At 38.1% G+C, this 16245-nt stretch overlaps 2 protein-coding genes across 7 annotated transcripts in view; one reads left to right on the top strand and one right to left on the bottom strand.

Moving 5' to 3' along the window:
• Nucleotides 1-16245, top strand: part of LOC126963224 (mitochondrial import inner membrane translocase subunit Tim23) — a 901060-nt gene that overhangs the window by 116496 nt on the left and 768319 nt on the right. The window lies entirely within an intron of this gene.
• The window catches only part of LOC126963198 (DNA excision repair protein ERCC-6), an 84823-nt gene that overhangs the window by 38180 nt on the left and 30398 nt on the right, over nucleotides 1-16245 (bottom strand). For 5 of the 6 annotated variants that reach the window (XM_050805285.1, XM_050805286.1, XM_050805287.1 and 2 more), the window contains 3 exons: nucleotides 13742-13870; nucleotides 8387-8545; nucleotides 648-783 (listed from right to left, as the gene is read on the bottom strand). In XM_050805285.1, coding sequence (XP_050661242.1) covers nucleotides 648-783; nucleotides 8387-8545; nucleotides 13742-13870 — 424 coding nt within the window. The remainder of the gene's footprint in view (nucleotides 1-647; nucleotides 784-8386; nucleotides 8546-13741; nucleotides 13871-16245) is intronic. The other variant, XM_050805288.1, reaches the window with a different exon arrangement.

Raw genomic sequence — 16245 nt, 5'->3', positions numbered from 1 at the left:
AACAGAGCTCACAGTCTGGATGGTTAGAGAGATGAGAAGAAAAAAGGAAGAACACAACATATCTATGCTACCCACAGGTGCACAGATAAAGCTCCTTTTCGATACTGTGATGTTACCAAACTATAAGTGAAGAAATACAACTGTCAATACATGACGATCAAGGATTCGGGGAACAAAACACAACTAAAAAGCAACAACACTTGGGAAATTCTCAAAATGGAAGGTTTCTTCTTTCACTCATCAAAAACAGATTTTAAATGCATATTAACAAATGCATTTACCAATTAAGAGTTGTTATTCTACTTCCGTATCCACTTTCCTAAAACTGTTTAAAGCCGCTAATGTCCAAAGTCTCTCCTTACTGGACGCAGCCACCTGCGCAACCAGGCTTGTGCCCTGTCTGAGACGATTCATATTTCACTGGACAATAGACATGTCACAACACCACCACAGACTGTTGGAACAATAAGACCTATATTCATAACTGTTCTGAAACCACAGAGCTCTACAGTAAGTCAATAATAAAATAAATGCACAGGAAAAAAACAGGAATATACATTTGAGAAACACATGGATCAGAGAAAAACCAAATATGTAAAATGGAGGGCATTAAAACAAAACAAAAAGGTATTGAAATATTATGTTACCTTTTTGTGGGTATAGGAACCGGTTTCATGTAGAATTGCCACTCTGAATGGAGGCCACCACGTGTGAAATTCCTTCACCCACTGATGCATCACTGTTGTTGGACAGACAATTACAGTTGGACCCAACCCCTCAAACCTGCATCCAAACGTCCAAGAAGAAAACAACCATGAAAGAGCATATACAGTCATCAACTGCTCAAAAGATCCCCCAAAACAACAAACAAAAAACTTAGTTCAAAAAAAAATGCTAACTATGGAAATTTATTGATATTTTCTTTAAGAAAAAGTTAATGAGGTTAAAATCCAGTAAGTAAAATCTCTATAATCCCATTGATTAATTAATGGATGTAGGCGTTAAGAGAAAACACTAAATAATATATTAAGAGCTATAACACCTATACTAACATAAAAGAAAATCAAACAAATATTATTTAACAAAAATACTCTTCTTTTCCCTTCTACTACAGATTAGTGAAGTTTTTATACGTTAGTGAAGTGTTTCTTAACCTAACTGAACATAACAGGATCTTAAATTTGTCTGAAGCTTTATAGTCTACCAAGAGTTTTCAACCCACAGAATTTCAATCTCGCTGCCCTAGGAAGCAAGCAGGCCAGAAATGCTCCACTGATCCTGGCTCAGAAGGCTGGCATGGCACAGGTGACACGGCTACCAGGGGACAGAGGGCTGCCTAGCAGCCAGTCTTCACTTACTGCAGCCTGTCCTCACTACACCACCCTGCCTGCTCCTCCACACCACAACAGCACCATGGAGGAGCACCGCAGTGGGTGTTCTCTCCCGGGAAGCCCACACCAACCGAGTATGAGCTAGCACTGCTGTGTGGGCAGGTGGCTGGGCAGCAAAATCAAGAGCCTTAAAGGCACTCATGCATTGACCTAGCAATCCCAATACAAACAGTTACACAATGGGATACACACTGGAGCCTTCTTTTTACTGCAGAAAAAGTGGGCGCTAGCTATGTCCATAGAGAAGAGGGAAGCTGAATGAACTATCCCATTTCTTTAAAAAGCATGGGCCAGGGGTTAGGGGCACTGCCTGGATCTGAATCCCAGCTCTGCACACATTGTATGATCTCGGGCACACTATTTAACCTCTGGAAACCTCAGTTTTTCATTTTCAAATGGGAATAATAACAGTATTGATCTTATAGGGTTATTAAGAAGATAAAATCAGTTAACATCTGTAAAGTGCTTAAAACAGGACCATACAGAAAATACTGTAAGATTCTGTTAAATAAGATGGAATATCATATAACTATTAAAATCATTTTGAAGAAGTTAATAAACTAGAAAAATGTTCATCATAATTTTTAAAAATTATTTATGGAATCATCCCAATTTCCTTAGACATAGGTATAGGTGGAGAAACTGGTTGTGGCCATTGTCTCAACATCCATTCCCCTCTCTCTTTTTCCTGAAGAATCAGATTTCTGCAGGTGCGCCTCCTTCTTCCTTCCCACAGACACAGTTTATGGGACTCTGACCACTGCTTGGCTCAGGAGCAGGAATCTTGACTCATCTATAACCTGTCAGTGCATGGTACCCCCCTGAAACTCTCACTAGTCCATGAAGCTGGCCTGGCAAGACTGACCAACTTTGTAAGGAAGAATTACATTCTAGGTTGGGAGAGACTTTTCTCTCCTGGTCTTTCTAGCTACATGTACAGACCAATGGTCGCTGGGTTACAGTGGTAAGGAGATCTAATGATTACAAGGAGACCTGGCCTTAGGCAAAAATTAAAGTATCTGGGTCCCTGAAGACATCACTGAACTGCTGATCACGCTGTGTCCACAGCCTCCCCCTCTGTAGGTTTCTAGGTGTACCATATATTTGTGAATGCTTAACCCAATTTGAGGCCAGGTTTCACTTAGGTGCAGTCAAATATCCCGATACATCCTACACTGTATTCCCTGTCCGCATCTGCACTCCTCCTGCCCTTCTGGGACAATGGGACAAGTGTCCCTTTTCTTGTTTGAGACCAATCCCTTTAGCTAAGCTCTTGAGCTTATATCTCCACAAGCAACGCTCCCATTAATGTAGCCAATTTATCTTCAGTCTTGCTGGAGGTTGGGTGCCAGTCAGTGCATAAGATGAAAATTAAGCAGAAGTCAAAACTAACCATGGCAACCTCTTCAACAACACTCAGCTCATGTTACAAGAGGCAACTAAAAACTGGGACTGACTGAGGGCATCACAGGGCCACACGCCTGCCTTTCACACACCTGGAACAGAGTCACTGCACTCTGCACACAGTCATCCCTCCCCTCCACTCCCTTTTCCTGCCCCACAAAGATGTTGACTGTGTGAAGCCAAATGCACATACATTACTCCACTGTATACACTATCCCCATTCTATCTCACTAATTCCCACAATTTCAATTCTAGATGCTGGTAATGCCAAATCTAGGTCTCCAGCCTAGATTTGAAGTTCACTCTTCTGAACTCCAAACCACCACACACTAGATATCTCACTGCCAATAGCACCACACACCATCCTCCCTTACCTGGCTGTCTCCCATCCCCATGCTTCCAAACCAATGGACAGAACTGTCTCCCACTGTCCAGGTGCCCAAATCAGAAACCTAGGCCTCTCCCTTGAGCAGACCTGCTTGCTCTCCACCATGAGCAACCTACACTGAGTTCACATCATTTTTACCTCCTGAATCCTTTCAGTCACAGTATCTCTCCACCTACACTGTTACTATGCCAGTTCCAGCCACTCTCCTCTCTCATCTGGCTTACTGCATCTTCAAGGATGATTATTTCAAACAGTAAAATTTGAATTCCTCATCCCCTCACTTCAAAGCCTCTAATGGCTGCCCACTGCTCTTGGGACAGAGATTAAACACCTGGATTTGGCCTACGAGGCGACAAAGACTGACCTCTGCTCGGCTCTCCTGCCTTACCTCTCACTGCCACTATCCTAACACTTGCTCCTGTGGCCAGCAGCCCACCAGCCTGAACCGTCTTCCCTTCTTTCAATCGACCTTCACCTTGTCCTGGTTACCCTCTTACCCCTCCAGCTACCTTCTACTCAACATTCAGATCTCTAGCTTCCTCAACAAAGCCTTCCCTGTCCCTTTCTCTGTAAACAAGTTAAGGACTCTTCCTTAGTGCACTCCACATTAACCCTGTCGTAACACAAATCACCTTTACTGTAATTGTATGAGATCCTCCCTAAACTCTGTGAGAGGAGAGAGAATCTCTTCTTCAAATGATCTCAACGCCTACCTAATGGCAAGCAATTAAAGAATACTGGCTTTATTAAATTAAAACATTTTTTAAGATTGGAAGAAAATATATCAACATGCTAAAAGAGATTATTTCAGAGTTGGGGAATCATAAGTGATTTTTGTTTCCTTATTAGAGCTCAGAAATAAATGATTCCTGAACTTAAAACAATTTTTGGCCGGGTGCAGTGGCTCACGCCTGTAATCCTTGGGAGGCCAAGGCGGGTGGATCACCTGAAGTCAGGAGTTCGAGACCAGCCTGGCCAACATGGTGAAATCCCGTCTCTACCTAAACTACAAAAATTAGCCGGGTGTGGTGGCGAGTGTCTGTAATCCCAGCTGCTTGGGACGCTGAAGCATGAGAATCGCTTGAACCCGGGAGGCGGAGGTTGCAGCGAGCTGAGACTGCGCCACTGCACTCCAGCCTGGGCAACAAGAGCAAGACTCTGTCTCAAAACAAACAAACAAAAAAAATACAACTTTTACAAATAACTAAAGAGTAAATCATACAGTGCTTGAAATATTAAAAATCATCTACTATACAACTGAAAAATAATCTGTAGTTCTATAGAAAAATAACGAAACTTTGGTCAAGCCCTAACTTAAATGAGGCCTACCCTTACACTCCAACGTGACAAAATACTTGTCTACTTTGAAGCTCTCCCTGCCTCCAGCTACAGTCACCACTGTCCCTGCCCTTCAACTGGGTGGAAAGGGTCAGACTACAAGAAGCCAGAGGCTACAGGAGACTCCGACACTCTTCCTACAGAGTTTCTAAGCTATGCTCCTCACCAAGACAGGGCCTTTCTAGGCACCCCTCGAGCTCCCTAAGGAGAGTGGGACTCTGCCCTGGCCCCTTCCGTGGCAGCAAGCCTGTTTTTTTTTTTTTTTTTTTTTTTTTTTTTTTTGAGACGGAGTCTTGCTCTGTCGCCCAGGCTGGAGCGCAGTGGCTGGATCTCAGCTCACTGCAAGCTCCGCCTCCCGGGTTTACGCCTCCTGCCTCAGACTCCCGAGTAATTGGGACTACAGGCGCCCGCCACCTCGCCCGGCTAGTTTTTTGTATTTTTTAGTAGAGACGGGGTTTCACCGTGTTAGCCAAGATGGTCTCGATCTCCTGACCTCGTGATCCGCCCGTCTCGGCCTCCCAAAGTGCTGGGATTACAGGCTTGAGCCACCGCGCCTGGCGGCAGCAAGCCTTTCTAAAAGGATTAAAATGCACCAGCTTCTTTCTGTCCTCCAAGGGGAATAAAAGAGTTATCAATATGCACTTAGCAGGGATTAGGAAACAACCAATCAAAAGCTGTCTAAAATATTTTTACAACAAACTCACATTCAAATAAGCATAAATACATGTATATGTTTTTTCAGGTTATACAGTATTTTTTTCTCTTTTATAATATGCCTTCTGCAAACTGCTACATTGATGACTCACATTTTGTTATTGTAAGGCTAGTATATTCTTCTGGCTGAACATCTATCTGGCATTATCATGATGCCCTTTAATTTCTGCCATTTTCCCTCTAGTAGAAAAATCTGGAGATTTTCATGCTGACTTGAGATCTAGAAGCAGACCTAGATTGTTGCTGGACCACAGCAGGACAATCAACTCCATTAACAGTCACGTCGTCAACTGAACCACCCTTTCCTAACCCCTAATTCCAGTGAGATGAACTTGAGTAATGGCTAAGTGTACTACAGTGATTAGCATCAATTACCAAACAGACTACAATTCCTTTAATCTTTGATTACCATTGATTCCCTAATAAATTTAGGGCAAGTCATGGTCAAATATATCAACCTGCAAGATGGAAATCTGCTAATCACACCCAGAACTTACCAGGAACAACAGAGTAAAATATTTATCCTTGAAAGTTTATTAAACTTAGTAACATTATAAATTAACAAAATGATATCCAAGACTTTAAAAAATTAACTGAAGTTTAAAAAGTCAAATTATTTCCTTTTCATTGTAAGATTGAGGGGCCTATCATTATAATATGAATGGCAAAGTGAAAAGAAGGTGGCGTATCTATTATGAACGGGGAACACAGGAACCAGTATAGATGTTTATTAACCATATGTAATATGCTTCTCTGTCTTCTAGAAACACACATACAAAACACATTTTTAAAAAACAACAAATCAAACTTCTTTTACCATGAAGTTTCTTGGTATCACAGAGACACTGCTTCACTTCAATGTTCATGGTCTTTAAAATTACAACACTAAAATCATCTCAAATTAGGGCCCCTCTACAGTTTGTAAGAGTTCACAGGAAATATACATAGCCAATGAGGCAATAACAGCTCACAGAGAACTTCATTTGACCTTAAGAGCTATTTTTCTGTAAGACATAAATATAGAGAACTCCCAAATTCATCTGGTTCCAGAGGAGGATGTGTTATAAAGTTGTTAGGAAGATGTGGTCCAGTCTGCCCTGGTACATATGAACGGAGGGGACCACACTCCTCTGTAAATTTCCACTCATGAGGAGCCCAGGTGTTTGTGATGCAGCACCACATTCTCGCAAGCCACTTCCACCAATACCATCTTAATAAAGACAATCTGGGATGTAGTCCAATATGCCACATTATTTCATTATAGAGAAGAGGATATAAGAATTGATAGTTAATTGATTACAGCTGTTGTTCATTATTAGCCTTGACTTCATTCTTAGTAGGACTGTCACCACCCAAGAGAGCATGTTTTAATTTTTAGATCAAAACTACACTGCAGGGATGACTTTAGGTTTCCCAGGACCCGAGCATTAGACTCCACGTAAGTTTGATGATAATAGGAAGGGAAGCAAAGAAAAGAAATGGGAAATAAGAAAATCCCAGAAACATTTTAAGGAAAGAAAGAGTCCTAGAAACCATTTGGAGGAGTTTGGGGTAGTCTAGTTACCAAAAACACCCAATAGAGTTGCAGAAAACAAGCCAACCAAAGAGCTTATTTGAAACAGAAAAAGCATTTTATTTGAAACAGAAAAAGCATAGAAAAAAAATAAAGTCATAGATAAGACAACACTAAATGCCCACTTTCAACTTCAACTTTTCCTTAGATCTGGAATGTTTTCACATGCTTCCAAGCAAAATGTAATAGAATTCTCATATTTGAAAAAAAATCCCCTGCTTCAATATAACTTCCTTGTAACAACAACAACAAAACGTTTAGCATTTAAAAATCTCCGAGTGTTTTCTTCCCCTTCCTACATCTATATAAATGCAACTGGGGTTCTAAAATATTTTAAAACTCCAAACACTCCTCACAGAAGTATTGATCTGCTAACTTAAAGAGTAAGAAATAAAAAGAAAACACTAAACTCTAGAGACTAAAGAAACAAGATCTTGACTCAGTATGTATATGGTTCATATTTGGCTCTCTACTAAGCATTTTGCTGCTGATGAGCTGGAGTGTAGGAAGAACTTTGGGCACTTGCTGACTTTAGGCACACTGACACTACTGTAAAGACTATCTCCAAATCATATGTAGTGAGTGTCTGAGGTTTCCAGGGCACACCCCTCTAGCAAATACCTTGCTCTTACTCTTTACATAAGCCCTGAAACACAAGGAGCTTGGACTTATCTGGGTTCAATATGATGAAATATCCTACATAATTTACCTACCAATATTTTTACCAATACCAATTTCTATAAAGTCAATTTACAGTTTAAATATGGAAGTGCTCATAGTACTTTCTTTCAAAATAAAGTATTTCAGTCCTACCACACCAAATAGATTAAATGCTTATTCTTCTGGAATACAAAAGCCTTAATAGTTTATTTAAATTTCTAAAGAAAAGAAAGATTAACATCTAAACATAGTTTTCTACCATTTTAGGTAGTCACTTAGGTTTTGGCCTTAGAATTTATTACATAAAGTTCATAGATTGGGAAAGGCAGAAAGCACAAGGATCAGACAAGTAACTTCATTCAAAAACAAAAGAGAGAGCAAGCTATCTAGAAATGCTATCATGCACACTCATTATAAAGGAAATTAGGGAGAATGGCTTCTTCAAAGCTCCAGCTCTCCCCATGAATAGACTTTGTACTTACTGTAATGCTCACCTGGTCTCCTGCCAGAACAACTATTTTAATGCAAAATTTAATAAATGGAACTAAAGGTATTATGTCTAATTTAAAATTCCATATTGTGTAAACTATTGATATTAACATAATTGAGTTTGTAAACAATCCATTTGTAGAAGCTAACCTTAGACATCGTATTGACCCAAAATATCTAGTGGGGCTCATCTGCAAAATGAAGCATCAATGCCTGGAATTCATTAAAAGTGTTACATGTTTAATTTCTCCTGCCCTACAGCTCCATTGTCTCGTAAAATTTTTCCTTTGATGTCCCCCACTAAAAGAATTAAAGGAATATTGTAATTGAAATATCATCAATAATTCACAAGACCCTCCTCCACAGCAATACATCTGATGAAATATTAATTGAGCTCCACAGACTGACAGTCTGCAGAGGAGCACTTGCCTGTAATTTGAACCACGAGTCCTGATCTTGCTGTAGCTCAGACCTGCCAAGAAGGCAATTATCTGGATGGTCTTGCCCAATCCCATTTCGTCTCCCAGAATTCCTCCTGCCTGCTGGCAGTGCAATTCCCACAGCCACCTAACACCTGTCTGCTGGTACCTACAACAACAAACACCAACAAGAAAAGAGAAAATGGCAAATGGTGGATAATACAGATCATAACAGAAAGTACTCATGAATTAATCATTTGGCTAGGTTCTAGTACCAGTCAGAGAAACATGCGGGATGTGTGTTTTACATGAGTATTATATTTATAAGGTCATACATTTTTGATCACCTAGGCATAAAATCACAAATTTTTCTTTACAAAACGTTAACACATTTCTAATTAAACTGATAGATGGGGTAATTAGAGACTATTTCCTTTCTTTTCAACATTAGAAATAGCTTGCTAAACAAGCATAAACTTACTATTTTTTACTCACTTTCTGGGGGGAAAAAATCCCAAACATTTTTCATAAAGTTCCATTAATTTTTCTACAAAACAGAGGCACTAATGTTTATTTTTTCAATCTGAATAGCATCAAAAAAGCAGGACAGAGAACACCACAACCTACAGCTTATACTATTGAAAAGTCATTTGGTAATCATATTATCTTTTAATAGAAAAAACTAAATTTTAAGGTCATAAACAAGTCTGAATAAATAGGGCTGCTCTCAAAATTAGGACATAACAGATGATTCTGTCATATTACTAGCAGATGCAAAAAAGAACAGTTTAAAGACTCAACAATACAAAAGGTCTTTTTAATATTTCAAAGCAGAAATTGATTCAGGGAGTTTACCATAGGTATAAAAAGATCATAGCTATTAAGATTTTAAATAAGGAATACGAGCCAAAGAGAAATAATTTAAACCACCCCCCGCCCCGCAAAAAGTAGAAGTTAATATTTTTCTTTCTCCATCAATGATATGTTTAATCTAAAACCTAAAAATAAAGTTAAAAAAGGAAAAATACAAAAAAATTTTCTGAGAGTGGAAGAAACACTTAACAACAGGGAATGGTATGAAGATTATATCCCAAGTTACAAAATCTAAAGCAAATACCACTTGAATTAAAAGATGATGGGTTAGATGAGGTGGCTCATGCCTGTAAATCCCAACACTTTGGGAAGCCGAGGCAGGAGGATCACTTAAGCCCAGGAGTTCAAGACTAGCCTGGGCAACATAGTGAGATCTCATCTCTACCAGAAAAAAAAAAAAAATTAGCCTGGAGTGGTGGCACATGCCTGTGGTCCCAGCTACTTAGGAGGCTAAGGTGAGAGGACCGCTTGAGCCATGGAGGATGAGACTGCAGTGAACCATGATTGCACCACTGGATTCCAAACTGGGCAACAGAGTGAGATCCCATCTCTAGTAAATAAATAAATAAATGATGCAAGATAAAGGATTTTTTTTTTTCCAAAGAAAATATCAAGGCTAATGGGCTACCCATCTTAAAATAAGATGGTTTTGTTGTTTTGCTGCCCAAATATTTACTATCTGGTACCTGGTATGTCTACCTAAAATCTCATTTTGGACTTCAGCTCATTTAACTGGTTTTATTTAATCTCCTCTCAGTAAATATATCATAATTAACTTTCTCCCAGTATTTTGCAAAGCAATTCTAGAAGTTTGACTCTAGCTGTTCCATTATTACCTATTACATAATGAAAACTCTGAATGAGAATTTTGCTGCTTATTAGGTCTGCTAATTATAATACACACACTGGATATGCACCTTGGAGAAAAGGACTAAAAATCAAAACACGATGAAGTCTAGTACAGATATAAGATGGTTCAATTTGGGAAGAAGGACAAATTCCAAAAATATGTGGTATATAATCAGAGAATAATGGCTACCACTTAAGGAGCAGGCTGCTGAGGAGGCACAGGCCAGGTGGTTTGGACATAGCCTCACAATCAACCTGCACAAAGGAGATTATCAGCACACTTTATCACTAGGAAACAAAAGCTCAGAATGGTTAAGTAACTTGCCAAAGGTCACATTGCTAGAAAAAAGTGAGCAAGCCAGAGCTGAAATCCAGAACTGTATGTTTCCAAAGTGATTCTAGAAATGATCTAGACCAATAGTTGTCAGCCAGGGGTAATTTTTCTTCCTATGGGACATTTGGCAATGTCTAAAGACATTTTTGTTACAACTGGAGAAGTGCAATAGTAGAGGCCAAAGAAGCTGTTCAATATCTGATACTGCACAGGACAGTCCCCACAGCAACAAATTATTTAGCCCTAGACGTCAATTGTGTCAAGGTCGAGAAACCCTGATTTAGAACAAAAGTTGGTTCATGAACTGGCTACACTAGAATAATCTCAACTTTTGAAAAAGACATACTGCAAAAAGCTCTCCAAAAAAACTGATGTGCAATTAGTTTCCAGAATCACTAAATTCTAGTCAATTGACCTCTTTTTGCTGAGATACAGAACAACCATGGGACCAGCTCCTCCAGTCAGGGAACAAAATCTCCCAGTGATTATTCTAGTGTATTATTCCTACACCACACTGCCTCCATCCTACATGGGTCCAACAACTTTTTTGCTTGGGGCTCATCAACTTAATTAAAGTGGGGAGAGTATGGAGAGGAGCAATTGAGAAATTATTAAAGGAATGGTAAATAGCATAGGATCCCTGAGAGGGGATCTCTCAGCAGGAACCTGAGAGGGGGTTAAGACAACTAGATTCTGTGTGGCCCAGGAGAGGCAGCATACAATGTGCTGGATGTTTCCTCATCTACAAATCTAATCTTTGAGGGCTTCCAAACAGCATGTGAATGTGTTTACAAGAAGATGAACAGCACTAAGAAAACGACATTAAAAAAAATATCTTACTAGGCAGCATGTAAGTCATATCTCCAGTAGGATCCCTAACAACTAGGGATAGTTACAAAGACAGCAAAGAGTGGCTCTTTCTTTCCACACAACACATGAAGGCCCTCAGATGGTATTTAAAGGAAATTCACTTGCAGATTGAAAGCACTAGCCACACAGCTGGTAGATGGTATACATAGGTGGTATTGCTAGATGAGGAGTAAGCGGCCTGACTCAGGTTTCAGCGGTGCCACTAACTAACTTTGGTTTTATTGCTTTACCTTCCTAATAATAAACAGTGTAAACCAATTACATAGTTTAAATAAAAAACATACTATAGAATCTAGTTTTCAAAATTTTTGAAAAGCATATAAAAATTACTTTTTAGGGACAGTTAAAGATTTTTGTAACTATACAACATAAAAAATTTATTCTGCTATCCCTTGAGACTGAGGCATCACTATGTGACCACAGACAATTGGTGTGCATTGGCATTGCCACACTAACCCAAGATTGCATTTACTAGTGTGGCTGAAGGTAAGCTCAAAAGATTGAAGTCTGTCATTTGACTGCTAAATTAGATAGACAAATGTACTTGCTGGGCAAACTTTCAAAACAGAAATGTAAGTGTTAAACATTATCTTGCAGAAAATAGTACTTAAATGGCTAATTGTACCTTCTGACTCCCTTGTGTGCAACTCTATACCCTGTTAATTCAATTCCATAGAATGCAGTAAATACAGTAAAAAATACATCTACAGTTTAAAATTAAATTGGCCCCACTAAAATGTAATCATAAAAGAAAAATGGAGACTATCAATCCTGTTAATTTTTTTCATACAGCAAAAGAAAATGAACAGAAGTTTTATGACATTTATAAAATATTTAAAATCCTGTTTTTGCAGAGATTAAAAAACACATTACTTTCCAGGAATGTGCAATTAAGACTAATTTTTAAAAAACAAATATTATTTATATTAACTACTATAGAGTTTTGTCAATACACTGAATCCTAAATACTTTTAGTAAGCAAAGTTTAGTTCTATTAATTGTGAAATATCTTTGCTAGAAAATCTGACATTTATACAAAAATGCAGACTCAACTTGATCCTTGAGGATATTTGCCAAATCACTTACTACACATACACAGAAGCATCCTGTCTCTTTAAAATCAATTTAATCTACAATTTGGGTGTTCCTTTTGCTAGTACAACACTGATGGTATTTGGCTTGTTTCTTAATAAACAATCACTTTAGAGAAAACAAAAAGAGTTGCCAATAAATGTGGCCTTTATTTACCTTTCCATAGTCAATTTTCATTTGGGAGAAGCAATAAACAAAGCAACCACCTCTCTGCAAATATTACTACAGATTCGGATTTCAACTTCTGCATGGCTGTTCCTCTGTCCAGTTAAAGCAATCACATCAAGACACTTCACATCTTCAGAGTTTGGCTTTCTATAATGTTTAGTGGGATAAAATAACTACTCTTCGCTCTCCACTCCCCCATGGAGAGAAAAATTAAAACTGTAATATAAGCTCTTTGAGAGAAAATATAAAGAGCATGCTGTTTTTAAGTAAACTTCTTCCACAAGTTTAGGGCATGGCTGACAACTGAATCTATAAAGGAGACTAAACTTAATCATCTCAAAGAAAGAACTTTGCATCCTGCTCCCAACTACAAATTGATTATACAAAAGAGACAGAAAGAAGCTATGTAATGGTTTAACTTCCTACATGCATCTAAGAAGCCTTCCTAAAGTATCTTGTTAAGTAAATCCCAGGAGTGATGAGACTGAAAATGTTCCTCAGTATTTACATTCATCACGGGAGACCGGCCAGCCCTTAGAGATGACATGCACGCATCTATCAGGCAGCATCCGGTCATCTCCAATGCTTGGCCACTTACACATGAAACCTAGCTTCAGACAGCAACTTAATCGTCAAGGTGTTGCCCATATCTTCTCTTTTGACATTAGAATGACATCCTACATAAAATATTTAGATGCGCATTTGGTCAGCTCAAAAATATTATACCCTCAGGTACAATATAAGACACTCAAAACATCTCAAAAGTTTTTTATTCCCACATATAAGAAAAAAAATCCTTCCCAATATTGATTTTAATATGCAACTCTTCCTATTAATCTGATTTAAGAAATTAGGAGTTTGGCACCTTAAAATTACTAAGAACAAAAAAATTATTCAACATAGATGGCTTTTAAATGTGTTGCTTTTAGTCTGCTGAGACAGGTCCATATAGATTCATCAGTTTACAAACATACCCAATGTACACTTTAGTCAATTTATTATCATCCAATTTTAATGAACAGCACGTGGCTATAATTTCATTTGACAGTATCTGTTTTTGCAATAAATTGCTGCAAGTACCTTCAGGGCCCACAGGTAACTACTATGTAATTCCTAAAATGTTAATTTGTACATAATGGCTTGACAGCAAATAGAAAGGAAAGAACACATGGTACATACTTAAAAAGCTTTTTGAACAGAAAACCTGGCACTTTAAAACCTTCGTCAAATTCAGCATCGCTTTCCTCAGAATCGTCCTCCAGCTTCAGACGTTTCTCTTTGTCCTGCAGTCTCAGTTTATTCCATCTCCTACCATAAAAATAAAAATCGTATTTCCATTATTTTGATCACAAGATAGATTTAAAAAGATAGCTCCTGATAATATACAAGAAAAAACGGGCAAATTAAAATGGTCTCTTAGGTTAATGCTGCCATTATTACCCAAAACACGGATATTCAAAGAGGAAAAACAATTCTCTTCTCCGGCCATCTCAATTCATTTCTTATGTAAATTATTACAGCTGCTCTAGAAATATTTCTTTAAGGTCTCATTTCATTATCAAAACTACTTTCTCCTCTTCTGGCATACCCTAAGGGAAAATTTCTCTGCTAGTTCGTAATACATGAAATTAGTTCTAGAAAAGATTCAGTAAAAATTTCAATATAATTGAGTGTCTTCACAACAGCAATACTATGTAACAAAAAATAGATTTTATTTATAATTACTGTTTCTGTGCTAAAGATATGATAATCACAGCATAAAACAACAAAGTACCTTAAACATAAAGCAAATTTTGGGTCAAAAATCACTGAATCAGGTTCACATTACTGATTACTTAACTGGGGGAAGAGGCATCAGCAATATATAAGCACTGATAGTGCTACCACTCAAAAAAATGTGTTCACTGAATAAAATCTAAGTTACAAATTTAGTAATATACTTTCAGATATAAAATAAGGTGAACACTTATATTTCAGAAGGAAATATATTTCATCTAAATATCTGAAAGTCTTAGCAACACACCAAGGTTGTGGAGAAGGTGCACCCATTTAACGAGACTAATTTTGCATTTATATAACTATAATGGACCCTAGTTGTCATGAGTGGGGGAAAAAAGCCTCAAATTCTATTCACTTTCAAAATAAAAAGATGACTTTTTTCATTTGGCATGGTGCAACTGATGCTCTGAATTTCACAAAATGGTGGAAATGGAATAAAACAATAATACAGAGAAATGCTTTCAAACTACAATAAAAAAAAACTCACAGGAAGTAAGAGCGGCAACACATATACAGCATTTATCTGCCACTGACTATGCAAGAGTAAGAGAGAATGTCTGAGGCAAGGCAAGAGAAAATGAAAGGGTAATACTACACATGCTGCCTGGTCAGAGGTATGGTGTGTTGTCCATTACAAAACCAGCACAGAGCCCAATGCTAGTATCTGAGTAGCTGCTGGTGGGCCTTAAAGCACATCCTCTGATAAACTCTTGCCTTGTTGAAAATTTCAACTCTTCAAGGTAATAAAAGGAAGGGCTAGCTGAAATTTTCTTGTGATCAATAAGAACTGGTGATCTGAAATTGCACTGCACGGTAGTAAAGGACCTATCAATAAGATCAATGAAGCACTGTTGGTCATTTCCAGAGAAGAACAGCAAATGGAAGAGGCAGTATATGGCCAAGTCAAGGAAATAGCTATCATCTGACAATAGTTTAATAAGTGATACTCTTTTTATAGAAAAATTTAATGTCCTTTTTGTGCTTAACTTCTAAAGGCAATCTCTTCTTCTCCACTGGTATTTTTCTTCTTTAAAAATTATCACTGTGTAATGGACAAAATGAAGTATCTCTAGGTGGCTATGAGTCTTCTGGGTTTCATGTTATTTACAAATTTAGTTAAATGCAATGGTGTACAACAACCGTTCTTGACAGGGAGCAATTCTGTCCCTTCAACCCCACCCTGGGGTAATCTGACAATGCCTAGAGATATTCTTGGTTGTTACAACTGTGGAAGGAGTCGGGAGGATATACTACTACTGGCATCTTCCATGTGAGCCCAGGTATGCTGCTAAACATTCTACAGCACACAGGACAGCCCCCAAACCCCCCAGTAAAAAGTTATCAAGTCTCAAATGTCAATAATGTCAAAGCCAAGAAGCCCTGGCATATAGGTATCCCTTACTATCAAAACTTAGAAACTGAACAGATATACTTTCCTGATACACATATCTGAATTCTTGCTACTCACTCTGTAATTCAGCAATCAAGCAGTTTACATAATGAGAGAGTCCTCAGTATCAAAACTATGAACTCAGAGCCAAACTTCTGCATAACAAAGGATACTTGTATTTAGTAAACTTGTGGATAACATAAACGCTGGAAGAATCACAGCCACTTAAACATACTTCACTTTGCAATTTCTCCAAGATAATTTTACAGAAGGAGAAATAAAAACACCAGAATATATTGCCTTTAGAAGTCTGGCACAATAAGGTCATTAAATATTTTACATACAGGGTATCACTTTTTAAACTTCATTGATATATGACGACCATTTCCTTAGACTTAGCCAGTCGATCTTTGTGGCTGTTAAATTTCCCACCACATCACTCTGCATCGACAAGATTCAGCTTCCTCCTCCTCCCTCCCTCCTAAAATATATAGGCATCTTGTCACCACAGAAC

The sequence above is a fragment of the Macaca thibetana genome, chromosome 9 (genome assembly GCF_024542745.1).
Source record: "Macaca thibetana thibetana isolate TM-01 chromosome 9, ASM2454274v1, whole genome shotgun sequence".
NCBI classification, from domain to species: Eukaryota; Metazoa; Chordata; class Mammalia; order Primates; family Cercopithecidae; genus Macaca; species Macaca thibetana.
This window is presented reverse-complemented; position numbering and strand designations above follow the sequence as displayed.